We start from the raw sequence: 23,386 nt of genomic DNA, 5'->3' as shown, positions 1-23,386 counted from the left end.
TGTCCCAGCTTAGGGATCTTTATTCAATGCTGATTTGGGAAGAGGAATAATCTCTAGTTCTATGAAATCCAAGGTAACCCTCTCACTTAACAGAAATTACAAGTTGCCACTAATGCCCAAGAAATCTTTGTATTCTTTACCCTATAATCTTGAGACCTGAGACTGTAATTTCCATTTCTCCCTTGGTGAATTCATTTTCACTTTGACTGCTAAAACTTTCTGATCTATCCCTGCATGTGATGTATCTTTCTTCAATAGTGGAACATTTAGAAGTTGCCAGAAGAATGTGGTTCAGAAATAAACAAAATTATATAAAAAGTAATGAGCACTTTTATTTCATACCTGTTTCATCAATCCATAAATTCATTTTGTGAGGCTAATTGGCTATTAATAATATGCCCATTAAATAGTACAGGGTATTGGAGCTAAAAGTATAAAAGTAATTTCCCCAAATCACATTGTTTGCAGGTGCAAGGGGTAGGACTTGAACCTAGCTCTTTCAGATGCCAAATCCCCTAGGCTATTCTTCCTTACCCTGACACTTCTTTCTAAACACCCAAGCTCTCTGCCTATCCAAGCCTACTGAGAACTAGGACACCTGTTCCTCTCTACCCATCCTCTCCCTCCATCAACAATGTCTGTCCTGTGTTCAATTTCCTCAGAATCTTACAGAATGAAACGTTAATCTGTCACTCTCAATCACTTCAACCTGTTTGTAGCTAGTACTAGTGGGGAATAGTATGCATTTTTTAAACCACTAAGAAGTAATTATTTTCTCCAAAATGGCCTCACTAGAATAGAGATTTTGAAACTTCAGGGTGCATCACAATCACCTAGAGGACTTGGTAAAACACAAATTGCTGGGTTCTACCCTCCCGGTTTCACTCTCAGTAGGTCAGGAAAGGAACCAGAGAATTTGCACTGCTAACGAATTCCCGGGAAATGCTGAGACTGGGGGTGTCTCAGAACACTGCTTTGAAAACCATTAATACAGTGGTAATTCTCAATCTCTTCTGCATAATCATACTAGGAAGGGAAATGGCTCAGAGTTTGACAAAATGGTGGCCATCTCGTATATTTCTCTTTGGGCGGTACGTGGGAGTCTGGAAAAGAGGATGTTCCTCAGTTCATGGATTTGTGGCATGTCTGGGATGGAAGGGACCTAAAGATCCTCCAGCCCAACCTTCTCTTTTTACTGGTGAATGAGAAGAGGGGACTATGGCAGTAGTTCTGTAGTAGTTCTAGAATCCAGGTACCCCTTTGTGCTCCTCTGTGAATTGGTGAAGAAGTTAAGCTGCAAGCCCTTCCAGTCACTATATTTTCCATCCCGCCTTTCTCCCTTCTCCCTATGGGTCACCTATTCCCATCCACCCAAACAGCCATACTACCGCGGGGGCTTTTATCTATTTTGTTCCATCATCAGCCACTGTAATGCTTAATTTGTATATTTTTAATGGGGAAAGCAAAAAAAAAAAACCTTACAAATTAGAAGTTTAAAATTCTTCCCATTTGGCTTTTCTTAATTAAATGTATAATTCATGAGCCACTTAAGTTGAAACCATTGAATTTTTAAATATTTTCTCCACCACCTATGACATTTATGTTATTAATGATTGTGATGCATTTTCCCTGTGATGATTCAGCAGTAACATTAGAACTGAATGATAATTGGTCCTTCCTGAAGCACTGCCTGTAGTTTCACACTGACACCATCCTCTACAACTTTATTATTAGAAATGGCAGATCTGCAGTAAGCAATTGAAGATTCTATCTGTGTTCCCTCAAGCATACGACAAACACTGTTTTCCCTAGAGCATGATTACATTTTGACATAATTTACAGCCCTATATCTTGCACTGCAATATTTAAAACACAAACACAAGAGATCCATGCTATTGTACCCATTATATGGGATGTCATTTTTATTAGAGGAGAGGTATCCCATGTGGAAGAACAATGACACTGAGAACTTCTATTGGCTCTGTAAGATAGACTTCGAAATTGGTAGCATGTGTCTAGAAGTAGAAAATACATGAGAAGAATAAAGAATCTGAAGCATTGTTCTCATGTTTAGTGGGCAAATCTCCCCTTTGGAATAACCTGGAATGCGTGTACTTTACTGTAAACCTTGTGCAATGCTTTGGAGTTAAATGTGACTGGCTGTTGGGTGGTAAATCATGGGTATGCTAGCTCAGCGGCAAAGACCTAATCCAAGAAAAATAATTCCTTTTCTGGGTTGAAGTCATTGATACTGGTATTGAGCAAGTTTATGATGCAGCCCAGAACACTGCCCTGACACCTTTACAGCCACTCCGATTTGAGTTCCCATTTGTTCCACAATTACTGCTTAACCACCTAGGTTTTATTAGATGCCTTTTGATTTATACACCCGTGTTCAGAATCATGGAGATAGCTGTTTCTATCATTTACAAACAACCACTAAGTAAAGGCCCTCTGAGTTCCTATTAGTGCTAGTTTCCAAAGAACTCTAGTACTGCTCATGTCCTAGAGAAGAAATGAAAACACAGCCAGTGTCTGAGTGAACTTCTGAGAAACCTCCAATTGTAAGGAAGAGGGGCAAATCATGAAGGCAAATACAAAAAGACCAGACTTCCTTTTTTCTGCTCAATTCCATCCTCCATAGATGAGCTAAATACAGAAAATGTAAGTGATGGGCTATTTCAGTGGTTCTCAAGCAAGGGTGATTTTGCCTGAGAGGGACTATTTGGCAAAGTCTGGAGATATTTTTCCTTCTCGTTATTGGGGGAGGGAGTGCTACTGGTACCAACAGGGCACAGGCCAGGAACGTTGCTAACCATCTTCACAATACACAGAACACAGGACAATCCCTATCACAAAGAATCGTCTCATCCTGAAGTGTCAATAGTGCTGATGGTGAGAAACCCTGGGCTCTACAAATGGAAACAGGCTGTAACACAAGACTTGTGTCTGATGTTATGGAAAGTAAGAGAAAACATTCTTACTGGGTATGAATAAGATTCTGAAAGTAGACACAGGAAATGTGGTGCATAGAACTCTGGTCAGCTACATGATCTTTCTGATTCTAACGTGTTACAGTAACATTATGCAAATTAATTTACCTCCCTGGGTGCTGTTTACATAATCTCCAATAGAGATAAGAGGACTTGCTATTTCCATTTATACTTTATTCAGCAGTTATCATCTATTGTGGGCCAGATTATGTCAGGTCAGATTAGGCAGGAGAATAAATGCAGTAGTGTTTACACTCAACGTATGTCTTCTTGGTCAAGTAAACAATTACTTCTTTAAAACAATTACTCAATTTCTAGAATGGAGACATTTTCTTTGAAAGTGTTATATGAGTTGAGGTACAGAAAATGCTGAGCTGATGGCCCAGTGTACAGGAGGTATTCATTATCTCATCCAATCATATGCTTTAAACACTACTTACACATGGTGTTAAAAGAAAAAAAGAGAGACATAGACAATAGGTCCCAAATGGAGTCCCTGGTGCTAAGTCCCACCTTGGCAAACCAAATTCCAGTTTCGGCCTCTCCCAGAAATGTGACCCTTAACCAGGCAATCTGGAATTACCGGGTCAGCACTTGTGAGGCAATCCACCGGACAGACCCTATTTGTCCTCCAGAGGAAGGTGACCTTGCCTGAAACAATTTACTTTGCTAGAGCGACTTCCTTGCTTTGCCTCTTTCTGTCTCTAAAAGTCTTTCATTTTGTACAGCTCTTCAGAGCTCCTTCCCATTTGCAAGATGGTTTGCTGCCCAATTCATAAATCATTGAATAAAGCCAATCAGATCTTTAAATTTATTCAGTTACATTTAGTTTTTTAACAATGGTAACTTCTGAATTGATTTCTCCAAACCAGAGCTTTCCCCATAAACATGTAAATCCAACTGCCTACTCAAAATTTTCATTGTTCTATCTAATAGACATCTGTAAGTTAAAATGTACCCAAACAAATTCCTGATGTCTCCCATTCCAAAATCTGCTCTCCCTTTATTGGTCTCATCCCAATAAATGGCATTCCATTCTTCTAATTGTTCGGTACAAAAACTACTCCTTTCTCTTACAGTCTACATCTAATCTTCCAGGAAATTATTTTAGGTATACCCTCTGAACATATAGTGAAGATGGTTATTTATTCATCTGTTTGTTGCTATCATCCCAGTTCAAGACACCATTATCTCTCCCCTGAATCACTTTTAACTCCTTATATTATTGCCCTTTTATGGTCTATTCTCTAGAGAAAAATTTTTTTGTTTATTTATTTATTTTGAGAGAGGGAGGGAGAGAAAGAGAGAAAGCGAGTGCAAGCAGGCTCTGCACTGTCAGCACAGAGCCCAATGCGGGGCTCAATCTCACAAAGTATGAGATCATGAAGTGAGCCAAAATCAAGAGTCAAATGCTTAACCAAGTGAGCCACACAAGTGTCCCAATAATAAAATTTTTAACTGGAAGTCAGATAAATTATGTCAGTCTTTTGCTCAGTACCACACAAGGCATTCTAATCTCAGTCACAGTAAAATTCAAAGGCTCTAAAATAGCTCTAAAGTAGTGCTTATATCCTCATCTAGTCTCATGTTTGCACACTTTTCTTTCTCTATACTGGTTTTATTGCTATTCTTCTAATGTGCCAGATACAGCCCTACCATAGGCCCCTTGCACATGTTGTTCCCTCTGCCCAAACTGCCTTTTCTCGATGTCTCACTCTCTCATTCTTTTAGTTCTTTTCTCAAATACAAACAAAGCCTACTGTGGCCTCACAATATACAATAGCAACACCCACCACTCCTGACCCACTTTAGTTTTCTCCCTAGATTTTATGACCATCTGTCATATTTTTATACTTGCTTATTATAAGATTCATGAAGGGAAAGACTTTGTCACATTGTTCTCCACTATCCCTAAAATTCACTAAAATGAGTGGCTTAGGATGTACACAATAAATATTTGTTGAGTAAATAATAGTGCAAGTTCAATAATGATGGCTATCACTGTCATTACTATACCAACAGGCAACTCTTGAGCCTGTCTGCCTTTTACACACTCAAGCAACCCCAAAGTAATGCTGTTGTTGCTGATTTGTCCTACTTACTAAGAAAACACCACTGTCATTTACTCCAGAAACAGAAGGGGGAAAAAAAAAACTAACTAGGTAGAAGGCCATATGAAAATTTAGCACTTTTTCCTCTATGTAATTTTCCTCTTGATTCTATAACATAATTTTGAGACTTTGCTGAAAATGATTTTCCATTTATGTTGAGTTGTCAACATTTTTATTGATGAAAATACAAACGCTGGGCTCAAACAGCAGTGCTATCTTCCTACCACAGACATACATGCTCCAAACTACTGGCATAAATTCAACTATTGTACCAACCTAAAAGTTTTATCTGAGAAGACAACGGAATATTTCCTCTAAAACAAACTTTAAGCCTATGATGTTTATGAGCCCAGGATTGAGAATTTTATATTGAGACAATAAAGGGAAAGAATGTGCTTTACTTTAGACATGATGAAACTATAATTTCACAGTGAAGGTGATCTTAATTATTTTAGACAACATGTACCATTCTTTCACTCTGTCATTTTTAAAGAAAATTTCAGGGGTGCCTGGGTGGCACAGTCAGTTAAGCGTCTGACTTCGGCTCAAGTCATGAACTTACAGTTTGTGAGTTCCAGCCCCGCATTGGGCTTTTTGCTGACAGTGAGGAGCCTGAAACCTGCTTTGAATTCTGTGTCTCCCTCTCTCTCTGTACCTCCCCTGCTTGTATTCTGTGTGTGTGTGTGTGTGTGTGTGTGTCTCAAAAATAAATAAAAGATTAATTTTCTTTTTCTAAATAAAAAAAAACTTCATGTGAAGCTGGGTTAACTCACTGCACCCATGAAGATCTACTGATAGTTTATTTTCAAATTCATCCAACAGCTTTGGCTTCAAGTTTTTCATCTCCATTCAAAAAGTTCAGGATAATTTTGAGTTTAGTGACGTTGCAAATGACTTATGCAGAATCTCCATTAAAGTGACAAGGCTCTTAAGCAAAAGTACATCCTTGAGGTGAGTGAAAACCCATAGTAGAAAGACTTCCCTGCAACAAAGTTCATAGTCTATCTCAAGGCTCAGTGACCCCTCCCCCAAATGAATAAGCAAAATAAATAGTGTATTGCCTCTTTTTGTCACATAAACCTGGATACAGAGAAGAGATCATAGAATCCTCTAGAGACCTAGTAAAGGAAAGGAAAAGTCTTTTTAGCTGACTAGTAAATTTTAGCTTTGCCAAGCACCAAGAGGCTAACTAGAAGACTTGTATTTTTCTTTCTTTCTTTTCTCTTTTTTTTTTCTTTTGAGACTTGTATTTTTCTGACATGGGTATCCAAATTATGGATAATAACTATAATAGACAATAGAAGGGACTGTTGGAGATTGTGTAGAGACGAGGGAAGTCATAGACTACCAGTGAGAGAGTTTAGGAGAAAGGAAAACAATGTCTAATAGGGTATAAAGTGTTTCAACCAGATAAACATTGTAGCACTCTCTGTGGTCTTGAGGCAAAACTTTCAGAAAAATTTATATTTCTCTGTAACATTCTAGAATTATATTTTTTTAGGAAGATGGAAACGGGGGCTTAATCTGGCTCTATTGGCATAGATTCAGTCACATTCATGGAGTTTATCTGTAGTTAAGAAATAGGATTAAGGAAGCAAATATACTTCTCTCCTCAGAGTATAGGGAATGGTTCCTGTTTTGTGTCCAAATATCACATTTCTAAGAGATAAAGCAGAATGTGCCAGTTTTGTGTTCTGGCATTATTGCCTAGGTTTCTTTCTCTTTCACTATGGGTCCCTTTCCTTTCGAATAAGCTTTATCTATAAATTCTCTCTTTCTAGAAGAACAGCACACTCACAGTTACCTTTAAAATTGGGTAGGAAATATCCACAAGAAAGCCTATTCTGAAGTCAGGTCTCCTTTGGTCTATATGGGGAAAAAAAGGACATCAATAAAACAGCACCTATTGAGTTTGGTTTATGCCGATTACTCTACTTCACTGAGTGATCACTAATCATTTATATGGGAAATCCATCTACACACTTTTTCCTTTTGTTTTGTTCCTGGAGCCATTTTCTTCCCCCAGGTCAATTTATAGAATTCAACCTATTTGATAATTTTTCTTAGTCTCCCATCGTTCTTGTTTTTGGCTTTTGTTTTATAAAACAAACTACAATGTATCTGATAGGCCTGCCTTGTTTTTAAAATTTTTTTTTAATATTTATTATTGAAAGAGAGAGTCAGAGAGTGAGCAGGGGAGGGCCGGAGGGAGAGGGAGACACAGAATCCAAAGCAGGGTCCAGGCTCTGAGCTGTCAGCACAGATCCCGACGTGGGGCTCAAACTCACACACCGTGAGATCATGACCTGAGTTGAAGTCGGACGCTTAACCAACTGAGCCACCTAGGCGCCCCAGGCCTGCCTTGTTTAACAAATGTTTTCCAAGTTTTTTTTGTTTTGTTTTGTTTTGTGAATACACTAGAGAAAAAAATATATATAACTCAGAATGTTCTGATAACATCACGTTTAAGATAATTTCTCCCTTATCTTGGCTAGAGAGATTTGAACTATTAGAACGAATGGATGTGAGGGGTATTCTTTGCTGTTGGCTCTGAAGATGGAAGAAAACATGTGGCAAGTGCAGGCATCCTCTAGAAGATGACAGTGGCCCTTGACATCTGGCCAGAAAGGAACTGGGGTAAACCTGAGTTCCACAATGGCGAGGAACCCAGTTCAGCCAACAACTTGAGTAAGCCTGGAAACGGAGCCTTCCTCAGACTTGTCAGAAAAGAATGCCATCTGGTCATGACTTTGATTTTGTCCTTGTAAGAATCTGAGTAGAGACACCAGCCACATCATCCTTTGGCTTCTGACATATAGAACTGTGAACTAATAATTGGGTGTTGCTTGAAGCTACAAATATATACACACATATATACATCCTAAACCAGAGAAAAATTACAAAGACAAAAATGTCTATGTGTAAAATTGGCTCATTTTAAACCAGCTGTCCACTAAATCAGTTTGAAGGTTATCCAACCAATATGTTTCTCTACATTCTTGAAGTCTTTCTTGGCACAATTCACCTTCACAGGAAGGTGAGAAAGGAAAAGGAAGAATAAAGAATTGTTTCAAATGAGCCAGTTAAAGACACTCTTAAAACTTTTAGCAAACTGGAGGTGTAAGAGTGTTGAAACTGATACACAATCTGAGGTTTAACCATTAACTACAGAGCTTTCTATCCAAAGGCAATTTTTTTTTTTTGGAAGTCAGAAATTCCTCTACTAGAATCTTGTCTTCATTTACTAACTGAAAACTGATTTACTTAGTTTATCTGAGTCTTGGTTTCCTCATTTAAAAATGATTATTCTTAATGATCAGAATCCTGGGAATGAGAAAATCATGCAAAGTCCTTTTTGCTCATGATATCAAGTCAATAATTGGTAGTCATTGTTACTATTATTAATACTTTCCTCTTCTAATGAATTGATGACTCTTTATATAGTTGGATCAAAGGGTGTCTGTCAATATTCCCCTCAGTTTTGATTGGGAGAACTATAAAGAACAGAAGAAAAGTATTCCAGTATTTCTGCCTTTGTAGAGATGAGGAAGCATGCACAACCCCAGGAGCTCTCAGGATGAAAATTCCTACAATAGCCGGATGAAGTCAATATTGACAAATACCTTGGAATCCTGCTAAAAACATATGATATAATCAAATTTGGTATCTGACAAATTTGTCATAACTTGCATGCAATAGCCATTAGTTATTCACTTAAAAAGGTCTTAATGGAAGGCAGTTTTTGTCTATGACTTAATCTCATGGCATTAAGCAGAGAGAACTGTTACAATAAGGGTCTTACATGCTTTAGATGATCAACACATACTTTAATGGTGGTAGGTAACAAGGTAATAGGGAAAGCTTTTCCTATCTGGCTGCCTTTTAAAAATATATGACATTCATTTACAAATATTTGACATTTCTGCTACCTTCATTCAGGGTAAACAAAGTTGAAAATAATCTTCAATTCTGACAAGATTCTTTGACCAAAGTCACAGCATAAAATGACATAGACTGACATAGACTGACAGCACAAAACAGGCAAGATTTTGCCTGTCTTGTCATCTTAGGTTATACCACTAAAAAATAATTTCCCTATGGTTAAAAAATAAGCGGCATTATATTTTTTCAATGCTGTAGAATAATACTATTTTACCTCAGATAGCATTGAAAACAGTACAACTCTCCCCCAATATTTTAGGTGAGCATAATTGTTATACTACTGTGTAATATTTTTGAATAAAATATTGTTAACTTCTAATCAGTTTCTTTTTTTTTTGCATCAGCATTTCATGTAACTGTGTAAAAATGAAACAAATGGAAAAATATTTTCAGGTTTTAAAAGGTCATAATATTTTGTTTAATATTAGGGGTAAAATAGCTTTCATTTTATTTTTAAATATTTGTTCTATCTGCTTTCAAAATTCTCCCATTCCAGAGTGGGACTAAACTATAAAAGGGCTGCTCTAGGAGCCACTCTGGCTGGATTTGGAGCTCGGCTCCAGGACCTATCAGCTATGTTACCATAGACTAGTTACTTAACCTCTCTCTACCTTATTGTTCTCATCTGTGAAACAATAATCATAGTATTTCTTTCATGAAGCTGCTATGAGAATTTTAAAAGTTAATACATGTAAAGTACTTAGATCTATGCTGTATAATATTTGCTATTATTATTACGCTAACTATAATATAGTCAGTATGATACTGAATTGAACCAAATCAAATAACTCCATGGATATTGTGATGCTGCTTCTTCCAGATTCACTGTTGGTTAAGAATCCACCATATTTTACCAAATCATTTGACCAAATGCAACCCTGAGGGGGTGCGAATGAGTAGATGGTTTAGGTCCTTGGCAACAAACAGGTTAATTCATGGATCAGTCCAGATTCTTACAAACTAGAGATTGGTGTCAAGTGCATGTTTTCACCATTGCTAGGAGATACTCTGATTTGGTGCCATCCAAAATTTGCTTGTAATTAATGTGGTAACTCTCCTCTCACAATAGTTAAGGTGAGGTTCCCAAGAGGAATGTTGGAATTTGCTTTTCCATGGATGTCCATAGCAACAATGAAATAACAATCTCAGCTTTCTTTTCTGAATAAGTACTAGCCATTACACTCATCAATTTGCATTCATTAGCTCACTCAACATTCACAACAGCACTGTAATACAGATTATCAGTTTGTGTCTCAATTCTACAGAGGAGGAAACTGAGCCAAAGGAGGTTAAACAAATTGTCTCCTGACATTCAGGGTGACAAGCATCAGATTGCATCAGGGGTCATTTTTACTTGGTACTCAGGTACTCATTTTCACTCGAGTGACTGCATGAAAAAAATTCTTTTAAAAATGATTTACAATGGAACTGTTCAGATGCGATAGGATGAACTTGAAGGGACTTGAAGTTCCTTTTGATTTGATGAAGAGCTATCTTTGACTCCAAGATGTACCTTCTTTACTCATCAAGAGACCACATTAATGGTGTGACCCAAAGTACCCCCCACCATACCTCCAAAGTGTGGTGGTGGGCCACAGAGAAGCACCACACCTTGACCTTCTCGGACGGACACTGTGCTTCTTGTTTTGGTTTCAAAGTCTTCAATATCTTGGAAAACAAACAAAACAGCTTTAGAATCATCTTGCAGTAACAAACACATTAAAGAAGAATCTCAAACTTATTTTTATTCTTAACAGTAATGGACACCCATACTTGGCTGACCAGAAGATTTAGTTGATGATCAATTTATCTACACTGATTTTTATCTCTAAAAATCTTGTTTTTTCCTTCTTTTTTCTTCTTTCTTCTCTTCTTCCTTTTTCATATAATCAGAGTATGTGATGAAAACATTTATTAACAATACCTACTATCTGTTTACTTTTATTCTCCCAGGCAGCCTGTAGCCCAGCAGAAAATCTTTAAAATCCAGCACATATTTACTTTCTTTGCCCAGGGAAGGTGTGATTAAAAAAAAAAAAGTATGTATATGCAGCAAGTTTGCTGTAATCTTCTAGCATCTTAGATTAATGGTTGGTATTTGATGTGCACATGAAGTCTGTGAGAACTTAGGATGGAACAGAGTGAGGGAAAGAGTTCAATGTGACTGAACCAATGAGAAAGAAGGCATATTTTCTCATTTTCTTGTTCTACTCCATCAAAAAGTAGCATCATGATCTTGTTTGGAGTGTTGTAATATCCTATACCATAAAACAATCATATAAATTCACTGTTAGAAGAAAGCTAACTAGTTATCTTGTTAAGCCATCCACAGGAGGTACAAATCTTTCAACATTCCTGGAAAATGGTCATTCAGCATCCAGGAATGAGTAAATTGTTGAACTTCTCTGAACCTTAGGTTTTTTCACCTGTAAAATTCTTTTATACATTCATTTAGTCTTTTAACAAATTTGTATTGAATCCCTACTCAAATGCAGGAAGCGTATTAAGGAGAGAATATGTATTGGTAAATGAATCAGGCATGTACATTGCCCTTATTGTGCTTGTTATCTAAGAGGAAAACTAGAACACAAGTTAAAAAACAAAGCAACAAATGTATAATTTACAAATTGTGATTATTATGGTGTGGAGGCTGCTGGTTGTCTACAAAAATGATATATGCTCCCTTCTTCCATAATAATAGATTTGTAGATCAAATACACTGCTCCAACCAGAGGCTACGTTTCGCAGACATCTTCGCACTTCATACGGTAAGGAGAAACGAGTGAAACTTCTATTATGTGTGAAAGGAAGTGTCCACAGTTGTATGTTCTCCACCCATACCTTCAGCATCTAGATTGCCAATGACAGGAAAGATCCTGGTCAAGTTGAAAGAGCCACCATTAACCCGGGTACTTGAGTGATTGCATGGAGTACAACCACAGGTGATCTGGAACATCCACTCTGGATCATCATAGAAAAGATAAATAAACTCCTATATTGTTTGAGGCATTTATTTTGAGGTCTCTGTATTATAGCAGTTTAACCTTGTTTTTCTTTTTTAAAATTTTTAATGTTTATTTTTGAGATGGAGAGAGAGAGACAGAACGCCAACAGGGGAGGGGCAGAGAGAGGCAGATCAGAATCCTAAGCAGGTTCCAGGCTCTGAGCTGTCAGCACAGAGCCCGATGCAGGGCTCAAACTCATGGATCATGAGATCATGACCTAAGCAGAAGTTGGACGCTTAACCGACTGAGCCACCCAGGCACCCCAGCAGCTTAAACTTTTATCTAACTGACCTATCTTGTAAGTGAAAAGAACAGGATACAGATGTTATGGATGAGAGACAGCCATGCAATGGTGATATGGAGAAGGGAAAATATTCCTTGCAGAAAGAAAAACATGTTTAAAAACCTAGATGTAGATAACAGCAGGGAATTTTCATAATATTGAAAGAAAGCACTATTCATCGGCACATAGTGGGCAGGGGTCAATGAGAAACTGCAGTAATCAGGACATTTGGGGCTATTATATTATAATGGAATTATATTAAAAGTAAAAAGGGAACACCAAGAAACAACTGAATAATAAATCAGTGCAAAAGGTGAAAAATATCCACAAGGTCATAGAATGGAATGCCATTCATGATTAGAAAGAATTTATTAAATATAAAGGACTCATGTGGAAAGTTCTTGGAAAGTGAGTTAGACTATTAAGTTAAAAAAGTGCTAAATATTGCTATGACCTATCCCACCGTGAAAGAATGAAGTAAAAACCTAAATATGAGCATCTCTTTTAATTGGTATAGAGAAAATTATAGAATATATACATTTTTATTATTCACCTTGGTTATCTCAAGGACGTGAATGAAAGATATGGAAGTGGAGATTATTAGATCTTTACCTACAGCTCTCTTTATCTTTAAAAATATAAAGATTATAAATTGTGTGTGCCTTTTTTGCTTAACAACTTCATTGTAGTATAATTGAAATTAATTTGTGGTGTGATTTAGGGAGATTGAAGACTTCTATTTTGATTATTGTGTGTGTCTTATCCATGAGTTATCTAAATGACAATGTCATGTAAGCTATAAGACATATGAGCCCTGAATTCACAGGTGAGGCAAGGTCCAGATTTATGAGAATGAAATTTAAGAGCATATATATAGCATTTAAAGCCATAGGAATGCACGTAATCCCCATGGGATGACTCTCAAATTTTTGGCAAGAACAATTTGGTAGATAGTCATCTAGAATCAAACTCTAAAAATCTCCAATATTTACAGGTAGAGAACTATAGAGAAAGGAAAGAAGGAAGGAAGGGGAGGGAAAGAGGGAAGGAGAGAGGGAGACAGAAAAAGGGAAAATAGGTAGAAAGCAGCATCTAAGACATGGAATAAGATGCGGACAGAAAAATGTATTAGGCAACATGAAGGTCATACGTAATCCTGACAGGAGAAATGTAAGTAAAATTATGGAGAAGAGGATAAAGTGGATTGAGAGGTGAATAGTAGGTAGTAGATAAGAATATCGGAATCACAGGTGTCTAAACTCTTTAGAGTTGGCTATGAATGAGAGGTAAGATTTCGAGAACAGGGAGGAGTTTGGAGGGCAGCGTTGCTATATAGATATAAACAATTAGATAAAGAGATTGCTGATTCTAAGACACAGATTAGGGTGAAGTTCTTGAAAAGTCAGAAAAGTGGTAATCAGAGCTCCTGTGGAAGCAGTGACCTTTTTAAGAAAGGGGTATCAAGAAAAAAAAAGATATTAACTACTGATATAAGATAGACAGTAGGATTATTTGCTGGTTAGATGAGAACATTTTTCATGGTGGTTTCAAATTTCTCAGTGAAATGGATGGGACAGTGTTGGATAAATCATTGAGGAAGGGAAAAATGCAATACATAAACCTACTTATCAGGGTTGCGGTAGGGATTAAATAAAATAATCAATTTAAAGTATCTAAACTACAGTGTGTTATAGAGGAAATAATCAATATGTGGTAATTATTGTGATTATGACATACCAACTGATCAAGTCATGACACTATATTTTCATCTTCCTGGTACAAAGTAAAGATGAATGAATTTGCAAACACAAGTCAAATAGCATATTTTGGTTCCAATAAAATTTTTTGTAGGTGAATGTTTCAATTTGAAGCATTCTTGCTGTTCAGTTATTTCCCAAAGATTATTTTTCATACGTTTGCTCTGTATCCATGAAAAGTAAGAGGTCTGATATATAAATTTAGTAATTCTTATATACACTCAACTTTTAATAATACAAATATTTGGCCAATATAAACTCTACTTATACCCAGCTCTACCCCCTTTTCTTCCCCCACCTGCTCTTGATTAGCAGCCATTCGCTTTACACTAATTCAAGACCTGGCATGCCTTGTCTGTTTCTTACAGAGGATTTTTAATCAAATATGTGCTTTTTTTTTCTTTGCCCTTGAAAAAGCTAAATCAACCTACATATGTTGGTACCATTGACGTGAACTACTGCTTTGACTTGGAAGTTCTTTATGACTTGCGTTTCCATAATTTTAAAAGTGACTCAATAAGAATCAAGTTAACAAACTCTTTTAAAACCAAAAATCAATATATTGTATCCACTGTTTCTATTTCTTGTTGTAACAACAGATGAGCATTTGAAAAAAATGTGTTTCCTACTATCATTATTGAAAGGTCCCATTAAATTGTCATTATTTTTTAATGGTCACAAAAACAAAAACTGTCATGAAGGAGTAATGAGAATTTGAATGATTCTATGAAATTAACAAGCTTTGGATTGAATTTTCTCAATGTCACATTGTTAGTGTGCCATACCCCCAGTAACATCAATCATGTTCTCAGTGTTAATCAGAAGCCATTATAACACATTGTTGATAAGATGGCTGATATTTTAATATATTCTGTGTTCATTTCCACTTATATAGGATCCGCTTGTAACATAATTTCTTCATGCCTTTTATGATTACAATGGGGTATCTAATAGTTGACATGAAAGGAAATCAACATCTGTCAAAAGTCAAACAAGTCCTGTAAGCTATCAAAACATAGTCATTCCAAAATGATACTAGTTCACAGGTTTTAATTAATAATTCAGATTTTAAAACTGTTTAACAGCACATAAATGATAGACAAAATATAATTTTGCCTTATTTAAACTAGGTGCCATCTTATGTGAATACACTTTGATGAAGATCTGGTTTTGTTTTTGTTTTTGTTTTGTTTTTTTTAGAGAGAGAGAACATGTGCTTGTGTGCTCACAGGTGAGTTGGAGAGGGGCAGAGGGAGATGGAGAGAGAGACTCTTAAGCAGGCTTCACACTCAGTGCAGAGCTCGATCTCACAACCATGAGATCATGACCAGAGCTAAAACCAAGAGTCACACTCTTCACGGACTGAACCACCCAGGCACCCCTGATAAAGATCTGTTTTAAGTATCCAACTTGTAGCCTTTTTGCTAGCCAGAGGCACGATATATTTCAGATTATTTTGAGTCAAAGGCTGACTGAATTAGGTAGCCATTGGAGCATTCAATGAAATTTTCTTTGCTCTGTAACTCCTTTAAAGACTAGATTTATTCTTATATATGGAGAGGCCGGAAAGAATCACCAGTTTCTATTTTTGTCCTATCCATTTTTGCTTAAGAGAAAATAGCTTAGTGTGAGATCGTTCCCTGAGATGGTCTCAAATTCTGTATTATTTGGAGAAATTCCCATAAACCACAAAGGTGACCTGCCCAGGCTGTCCTTGTGCTCAAGGTATAAGTCCTGCAGTGACGGTTGTTGTTAAAGACCTCGATTGTTGAGGTTGCTCTCATTAAGCCATTCTGATGACCATGGCTTATCGGATCCTGTGGTTTTATTGCTGGTTTTGGAGGAAGCATTTGGCAGGAGCATAAGCAAAAATGCAGTCACAAACAAGGCTCTGTTCCAAAGGCCAGCAGGAAGTGCCTGAGAATGGCCCATAAAATGAGCTTTAAAGAATTATAGGGCCATATGCTCTCTCCTGGAGCAACCAAGGTACAGAGGAGGGACAGGGGCTACCAAAATGTACTTAAAATTAAGTCCAAGCAATGCTAAGTATTGCAGCATCTAATTGTAAGGACAATACATCTGTGCAGCTGCCATGTGTAGGAATGAATCTCAGCCTAATTAAAGTGAGAAAACTGTATTATTTGCTGCCAAGGCATGAGGATCACTATCAGAGGATGTGCTTGGCAACGTCAGCCCCTGACACAGAAGGAGGCCAGCGGTTTGCCAACTCTCATAAGCTTGGAGGAAGGCTATGGGTGCCCAGGGTTCATTTACCCAGAGCAGGAGGACAACACCCACAAAGTCAGGGATTGGGACAGATACTCACCAGGAAAACATGCATGCTTCAAGCAGGACATACTACAGCTGAGTTGTTCAAAAGGTGAATAATAATATCAACTGGATCTTTATCTACTTGCCACACATTATTTTAATATTTTAAATATTTTTTTTTTCTTTCTTGAATATGTCAAGAATAACTACTACATGCCAGACACTCCGTGAAGTTAGTTTCATTGAATTCTCACGGTGACCCTGGGACACAGGTACTGCTACCACATTCACTTAACAAAGAAGGAAAGTGAGGGTCATAAAGGATCAGCAACAGAGCAAAGACCACAGTTTCTAGATGTCAAGACCAAACTGAAAAGGAGGTAGTCTGGTTCCAGAGCTCACACTCTCAATCATGATGCTATTCTGCTTCCAAATGCTCACTGGGGTCTTCCTGCCATTTACAAGATATGAAATAGGGCATAACTACCACTCCGTTCAAACAAACAACACAAAAGGTTAGTGCCTTTCCAAAGAATCTGCAAATTCCTGGATTGGGGGAGGAAGTACTACCTTTTCAAGTTTAGAAATCGTTTGATTCCCAATATCCTCACTTTTCAGAACCCCCGTTGTGTCCTCTCCAGGTGTGTTTCCTCATTTATCTCCACCCTCACATCCCTGCAAACAAAGACCTCAACAGCTTAGCTTGGCCAACATAGAGAGATACTCAGCTCCCGCCCCTCCCAATAGGAAGCACCACCACTGCAGTATTTGTGCCTCTATCAATCTTAGGGATTTAGTGAGATGAATCCAACCAATGTTCGATATTTGGTTCTTAAAAATCTATAGTTCTTCTCTCTGTTGTTCACGTCTGCTCTTTTTTTTCTATAAACTTCCCACTCCAGTCCTCTTTCAGGAACAGAGAGAAATTAAAACCCTCCCCCTCTCTTCTACAAAGCTCACCACCCTCCAGCTCCCACTACCACACTCTGAAACGGAAAGATCTGCCCTAGTTCACACAGCTTATAAGTAAAGGAAGTAAAATTAAATTCCAAATACCATGACTCTAGGGGGCATTTGCTTAACTGCCAGATTGTACTGCCTCTCTCAGTAGAGTTCCCCATTACACAGACCTTATGATCTGCCCCCAAACCAGAGACAGGGCTCATTTTCTCTCTCTGCATTTCAAAAACAATGTTAATTATCTGCTACTTTGAGGACACTGAATCTGATTTTTAACTCCAAGGTTTCTTTTACTGCTCTTTGTTTTTGCACCAGTAGAATACTACTCCCCCTTTGCAAATTCTGCATTAGTTTTAGCACAGAAGGTTTGCACTGGAGTCAGTAGCATTGAAGAGTGCCTGCTCACCTTCCTGAACAGTCTCCACCTTGGAGGTATGTGCTCTGTTTTGGCCTATGGCACAAACATTTTGCTGGGTGAGAAACCACTGATACCCTGCCCAGCAAAAGAGAAATGGTGAGAGATACCAAGAATAATTTTCTAGTTCTGTATTAGTCTCATGGAACTCCTAGATATGATATTCGTAACTTTTCAAATCCAAGTACTCTTGAAGAATATCAAGACATTATAGTAAGGTTATTCTGAATTCACATCTCCTCTTCGGTTTTCCCCTTTGAAGAGGGCCACTCATGAGAATATCAAATTGTTCATGTTACTCTTTCCTTTTATTTACTTACTTTTATCGGTGGTTTGGAGTAAGCTGAAGATCTTGGTTCTGTAAGTAATTTTCCCAGGACTTTATTAAGTTGCATACAAAAATACCTTTACTTAGACCATTTTCATTTTCTACCATCAAGTTCAGGATGCTATATGCTCAGCTACAGTGTTCATGATATTATTGTGTTTCCTAGCATAACTCACTAACATAACATGACATAACCTAATAAAGCACAACGCTATTGTCAAATCCTGTAAAAGAGGCAATAGCTGAGTCTCAATATTGAACATAAATTGGGAATGCTAATATCTAAGCATGAAGTAAGGAGGTATTTTAAGAGCTTCTGGTGTCAAATTCATTTATAATCTGAGTTAAAATTCCTCCCCTCTTTTTATGTAAAAAGATTTTTATAAAACTTCATAAATAAGTGGAGAAGTTGTTTCTTGGTTTCCTGGGAATAATGAATTCACTGAGAATCATTTCCTTATGGTGCTTAAGAGAAAAAAAAACATATAGGATAATAGTGAGGAGGGGCTGATATATTCTTTTCTATCAGCTGAACATCTAGGTTTTTGGAGAGAAAAGTATTTATTATATGGAACATTGTGAGCAACTATGGAATACTCATTTGGTCTATTAAAATGTACATGTAAGACTGAATTTGATTTTCTATAAAGAACTCATTTGTGGGGCGCCTGGGTGGCGCAGTCGGTTAAGCGTCCGACTTCAGCCAGGTCACGATCTCGTGGTCCGTGAGTTTGAGCCCCGCGTCAGGCTCTGGGCTGATGGCTCAGAGCCTGGAGCCTGTTTCCGATTCTGTGTCTCCCTCTCTCTCTGCCCCTCCCCCGCTCATGATCTGTCTCTCTCTGTCCCAAAAATAAATAAACGTTGAAAAAAAAATTTTTAAAAAAAAAAAAAAAAAAAAAAAAGAACTCATTTGTCTGCCTAATGCTGGGATAGCAGTGACATCTATGACCAAAAAAAAAAAAAAATACATATATATATATATATATATATATATATGCAGACAAATACTAGATATGGCCTGTTCCCAAATTGCCTCTTATTAAGCTTTCATATTCCCTACAGTTATAACTAGCTGGATGAAAGAGAAGCAGAGGGGAATGATGGAGCGATGGAACTTTGATAGCATAAGATAGACTGAGATGACAGATTACTTAACTGAGATGTCAGATCTACACTGCCGTGGAGATCTTCAGTGTTTCTGGAAAGAAAAGAAGCAATCTAAGTAGGCATGCAAAGATTAAACAAGCCACTAATGAATTCTGTACAAGGTTATCACTGAAGAAATGAAATGATCGAGAGCACAGGTTTCAGGTAAGACTCTGGGTTCAAATGGTCACTTCAGCACATATTTGCTGTTGATTTAGGGCATATTAATTAGTCTGTTTATATCTCAGTTTTATATGCATTTTTGAATATATATTTATTTATTTTGAGAGAGAGAGTATGTGCATGTTAGCAGGGGAGGGACAGAGAGAAAGAGGGAGAGAGAGAATCCCGAGCAGGCTCTGCACTGACAGCATGAAACTTGATGTGGGGCTCCATTCATGAACCTCAAGATCATGACCTGAGCTTAAATCAGGAGTCAGATACTTAACCAACTGAGCGATCCAGGTGGCCCTAGTTTTTTCTAGTTTTACAATGAACCTAATAATAGCATGTGTCACACAGGAAAAATGATGTAATGTCTTTAAAATGCTTAAAAGGTATTAAGCGCAAAATAAATGATGTTGTGGATTTAATTATAGTATTGATGATATACTTGCACATCACCAAAAGTTGGACATTTTGAATTTTTAAATGGGTTTCATTTCCATTTTTCATTTCAGTATCTGATGATTTAGCAAATCATGTTTTTTAAAGACAGAGCCCGAAAATTCCTTTTCTGTCCATCCAGTGCCAAGCTCAAATGCTCAGTGAATAAATAAATTAAAAAAAAAATGCCTGAAGTCAAAAGTATGTGAATTTTATTCCAAGTATTGCCACATCACGTTGTATTTCATTACAGACCATGTTTTGCCAACTTGACAGGACTTGTTAGATGGAGGGCCATTGAACCTCTCCGCTCAGAAAGCAAGGCAGCTCAGGGGGAGGCAGAAATCACTTCTTGGCTTGGTTTTTCGGGAGCCAGAAAAATCCTAGGCCACCCTGCTTCTCCCAGGTCATGGGCTGTGCCTTTTGGCATATCTTCATTTTCCCACCTTTTGTTCTTTGGGGAGGACAATGCTGGTACCTTTTCAGTCAGTAATCTCTAAAGAGATTTCTTCAGGCTGTTTGTGTTTGCTAGAATTTATGAATGATACATATAATTCTCGAGTGCACAAAGGGGAGTTTCTAGAACAGGTCAAGTCCTCAGATGAATAAAGGAGGCAACACTGCGTGTGGAAGATGGGGACTCAGTGGTGTGTGTCAGTAAGGTATGTCTTTCTACCAAAATGAAGACGGGAGGATTTTGCTGAGTCCTGACTGGCCGAGAGAAAACCTAGTGTACTGTGGGCATCAAACTCACTAATCCAAAGATAGTCGGTCTTTATTAGATCTTGGTTAAACATTTGAATTGAACAGCTAAGCGCTCCGGAAAATTGCAGTGGAAGGGGCTTTCTAGCATAGGGGAAGGAGAATTCTCTTCTTTACTGAGACCTCTCCCAGTTCCAGGAGCTTTAGAAACATCATAAGGTTTAATCTTCACGGCGGCCCTGAGATGTAGGTACTATGACTCCCATTTTGTAAATAAGCATACCACAGTTCAAAAGATTAAGTAACCTGCCCAAGACCAGCGAGACAGGGGCTGGATATGTACTCCTCCCTAACTCTAACTCCAGAAACACTTTCAGCTATTCAGAACATTACTCTGAGTACTCCACAGGGGAGGAGGGAAAGAGAGGAAGGGGAAAAGAAGAATGAAAAGCAGAATTTCTTTTTTTTTTTTTTTCCAAAAGCAAGTGAGCACAATCTGTCCTGCCTCTTGGGAGGAAAGTCTTAGCCTGGGTTCTTAAGTCTTCAAACATAGTAGCAAAAAAGCCAAACTGACCACTGGCCACCGTGAGGTCTGAGGGAGTTTTGCCACAGGTTCAGTTCTTAGCTTCTGTGCCAGGTCATCAGCAAAGAGGGCTGGAGGTGTAAGTTCTGGTGGCAAATGAGGGGAACTTGTGTCCTTTCAGGAACAATCCTACTCATAGTTTCCTCTGCTGCCACTTCTGTGCTGGTCATTAGAGAAAAGGGAGTGATTTCCAGGAAACAAGGCTCCAGGCCCCTTGACAACAGTTAATGGGAGCCATGGCACGAAATATGTGGTTCTTTTCAGACACAGCCCATAACAAGCCCATTTGTTCCTTGTGATGTTTTAGTCAGAAAGTTCAGTTTCGAAATTTGCAACCTATGTAGAAAATAAAAGGCAGGGTTTCCCAGGTAATGGGGCAGAGCCCCTGGGTAATGTGTTACTACTCCTGTTTATATATTTAGTGTGGAATGAGGGCACTTCTTCAAAGACCCCCCACAGACATAAGATAGAGCTTCTATCCTACTGACTTCAATTTGCAGGAACCTGCAGTACTGGAATTAGGGAGACTGACTTCAGGGTTGTTGCTAAATACTGTTATTTTTCCATCAAATTGTTTTACTCTGAGCAAGGTCTTTGGAGTCACATATGCAATCTGCATTTCCTTTGCAGGTTCCTCCTGCTCAGCCCTCAGGGTAATTAAGGTCCCAGTGATAAGGATTTTGCATGCATTGTCATTTAGAGACAGAAAAAAAGAAAGAGAGGGACACACACACAGAGACAGACACAAAAGGAGACAGACACAGAAACAGAGAAGGAGAAAAAGAGAGAGAGAGCATGAGAGCCTATTTTAAATTAAAATCCCATTACTTTCCAAAGCACTTTCACTTCTGTCATCTTTTTTAATATTTATAGTAACCTTGAGAGGTAAACAAGAGAGATTACCGTTGTGTGTGGTAGGTATAATTGGTTGTACGGCAAGGCACTTAAGTGTTATGGAAATAAATGTTTTTAAATTTTAATAGCTACACAGGGATTTTTAGATTTCCTATCTATCTATGATGAATTACATTAATTTTCTAGATACAGTGGTAATAAGTGTGTACTTTCTAACATATTTATGTACTAAAAATCAAAGCAATTTGATTGAAAAAAAAAACAAATAATAGTATAGGTGGTACACGGATATTTCACACCCCACAAAAGTGACGGTAGAGACGCCTGAGATTTGGGAATCTGATTTAGGAAAGTGGTGGATCCACAGGACATGGTGGAACCGCAGACAGGATACATTTGAAGGGACCAAAGTGGTCTGTGTTGGCAATGAGCAGGGATGAGGGGATGGGGACAGAAACAAAAGTAAAATCAACTTCCAGCATGCTAGAGGACTTTCAGAAAAAGACTACTCAATAAAAGATGATTCTCGGGTCTTTCCTCCCTCAAACTTCCACACATGTTCGGATGCAAAAGACAGACTATGTGAATGAATTTTTATTTTAGCGAGTGCACTACTTGGGGCAGAATTAAGAAGTTTCACTTTTAGGTCAAAACTAAGATCAAGAAAGAGGAAAAAACCTCTAAGAGTTGAGCAGGGAAGAGGACTTCAGCAGAGGCAGTGTTGGAGTTAGAAGGGCTGGAAGGAAGGTCTGTTCGCTGGGATATGCAGGAATGTGGACACTGATCCTCCTGGAGAGCAGCGAGTAGATTTTATAAGATTTTAAGAGCAGAGAGTGCAAACTGAAAGGAGTTTCCTATAAATGCAAGCGGTCTGAGCTACAGGACTCATTTCTGTCAAAGGTAAAACTGGGACATTCGGTCTCAGACTTGTACCACCAGGACACACAGCCTGCATCTCATAGACAGGTGCGCAAAAGATAGGGGTGGATTTAATACATTAACAAAAAGGTAAATCGATTGCATTAATTATAATTTACCATAAGAATCTCATCAATGTAGAGTTTATTCATGAGTGCATGTATTCATGAAATTGATTTTAAAATGACTCTATTCCCGCGCAATGATTTGTAGGACTTCCTTTTACAAAATGAGTAGATGGGCTGGTCTTTGCTTTCCCAGTACATGGCACAGTGCTGGCACACAGGAGATACTCAGTAAATGTTTGATTAATGATGAATGAGCTCAGAGAAATAACAATAACTGTAAAAAGCTTACTAAAGCTATTCAGGGGTCCACATGATATCAATTCTATTACCCCTTTTTACTTGTTGTTCAGAAAATTCCAGACACAATGAATACTTTATTTTCCTGTTTCTCAGAACACACTAAATTTCCTCCCCTTTAGAGCCTTTGGCCTTATCATTTCTTC

At 37.9% G+C, this 23,386-nt stretch overlaps 1 protein-coding gene across 1 annotated transcript in view; it reads right to left on the bottom strand.

Moving 5' to 3' along the window:
* CNTN6 (contactin 6) overlaps positions 1-23,386 on the bottom strand; it is a 180,502-nt gene that overhangs the window by 120,428 nt on the left and 36,688 nt on the right. The window contains exon 3 of the mRNA XM_047096510.1: positions 10,619-10,714. Within this exon, the coding sequence (XP_046952466.1) occupies positions 10,619-10,714 (96 nt within the window). The remainder of the gene's footprint in view (positions 1-10,618; positions 10,715-23,386) is intronic.

This window comes from Lynx rufus, unplaced genomic scaffold, assembly GCF_022079265.1.
Source record: "Lynx rufus isolate CCGP_SWC_20201006 ecotype Redwood Valley unplaced genomic scaffold, mLynRuf1.p SCAF_4, whole genome shotgun sequence".
Classification (NCBI taxonomy): Eukaryota; Metazoa; Chordata; class Mammalia; order Carnivora; family Felidae; genus Lynx; species Lynx rufus.
Note: the sequence above shows the minus strand (reverse complement) of the source record. Positions and strands in the feature narration are given on the sequence as shown.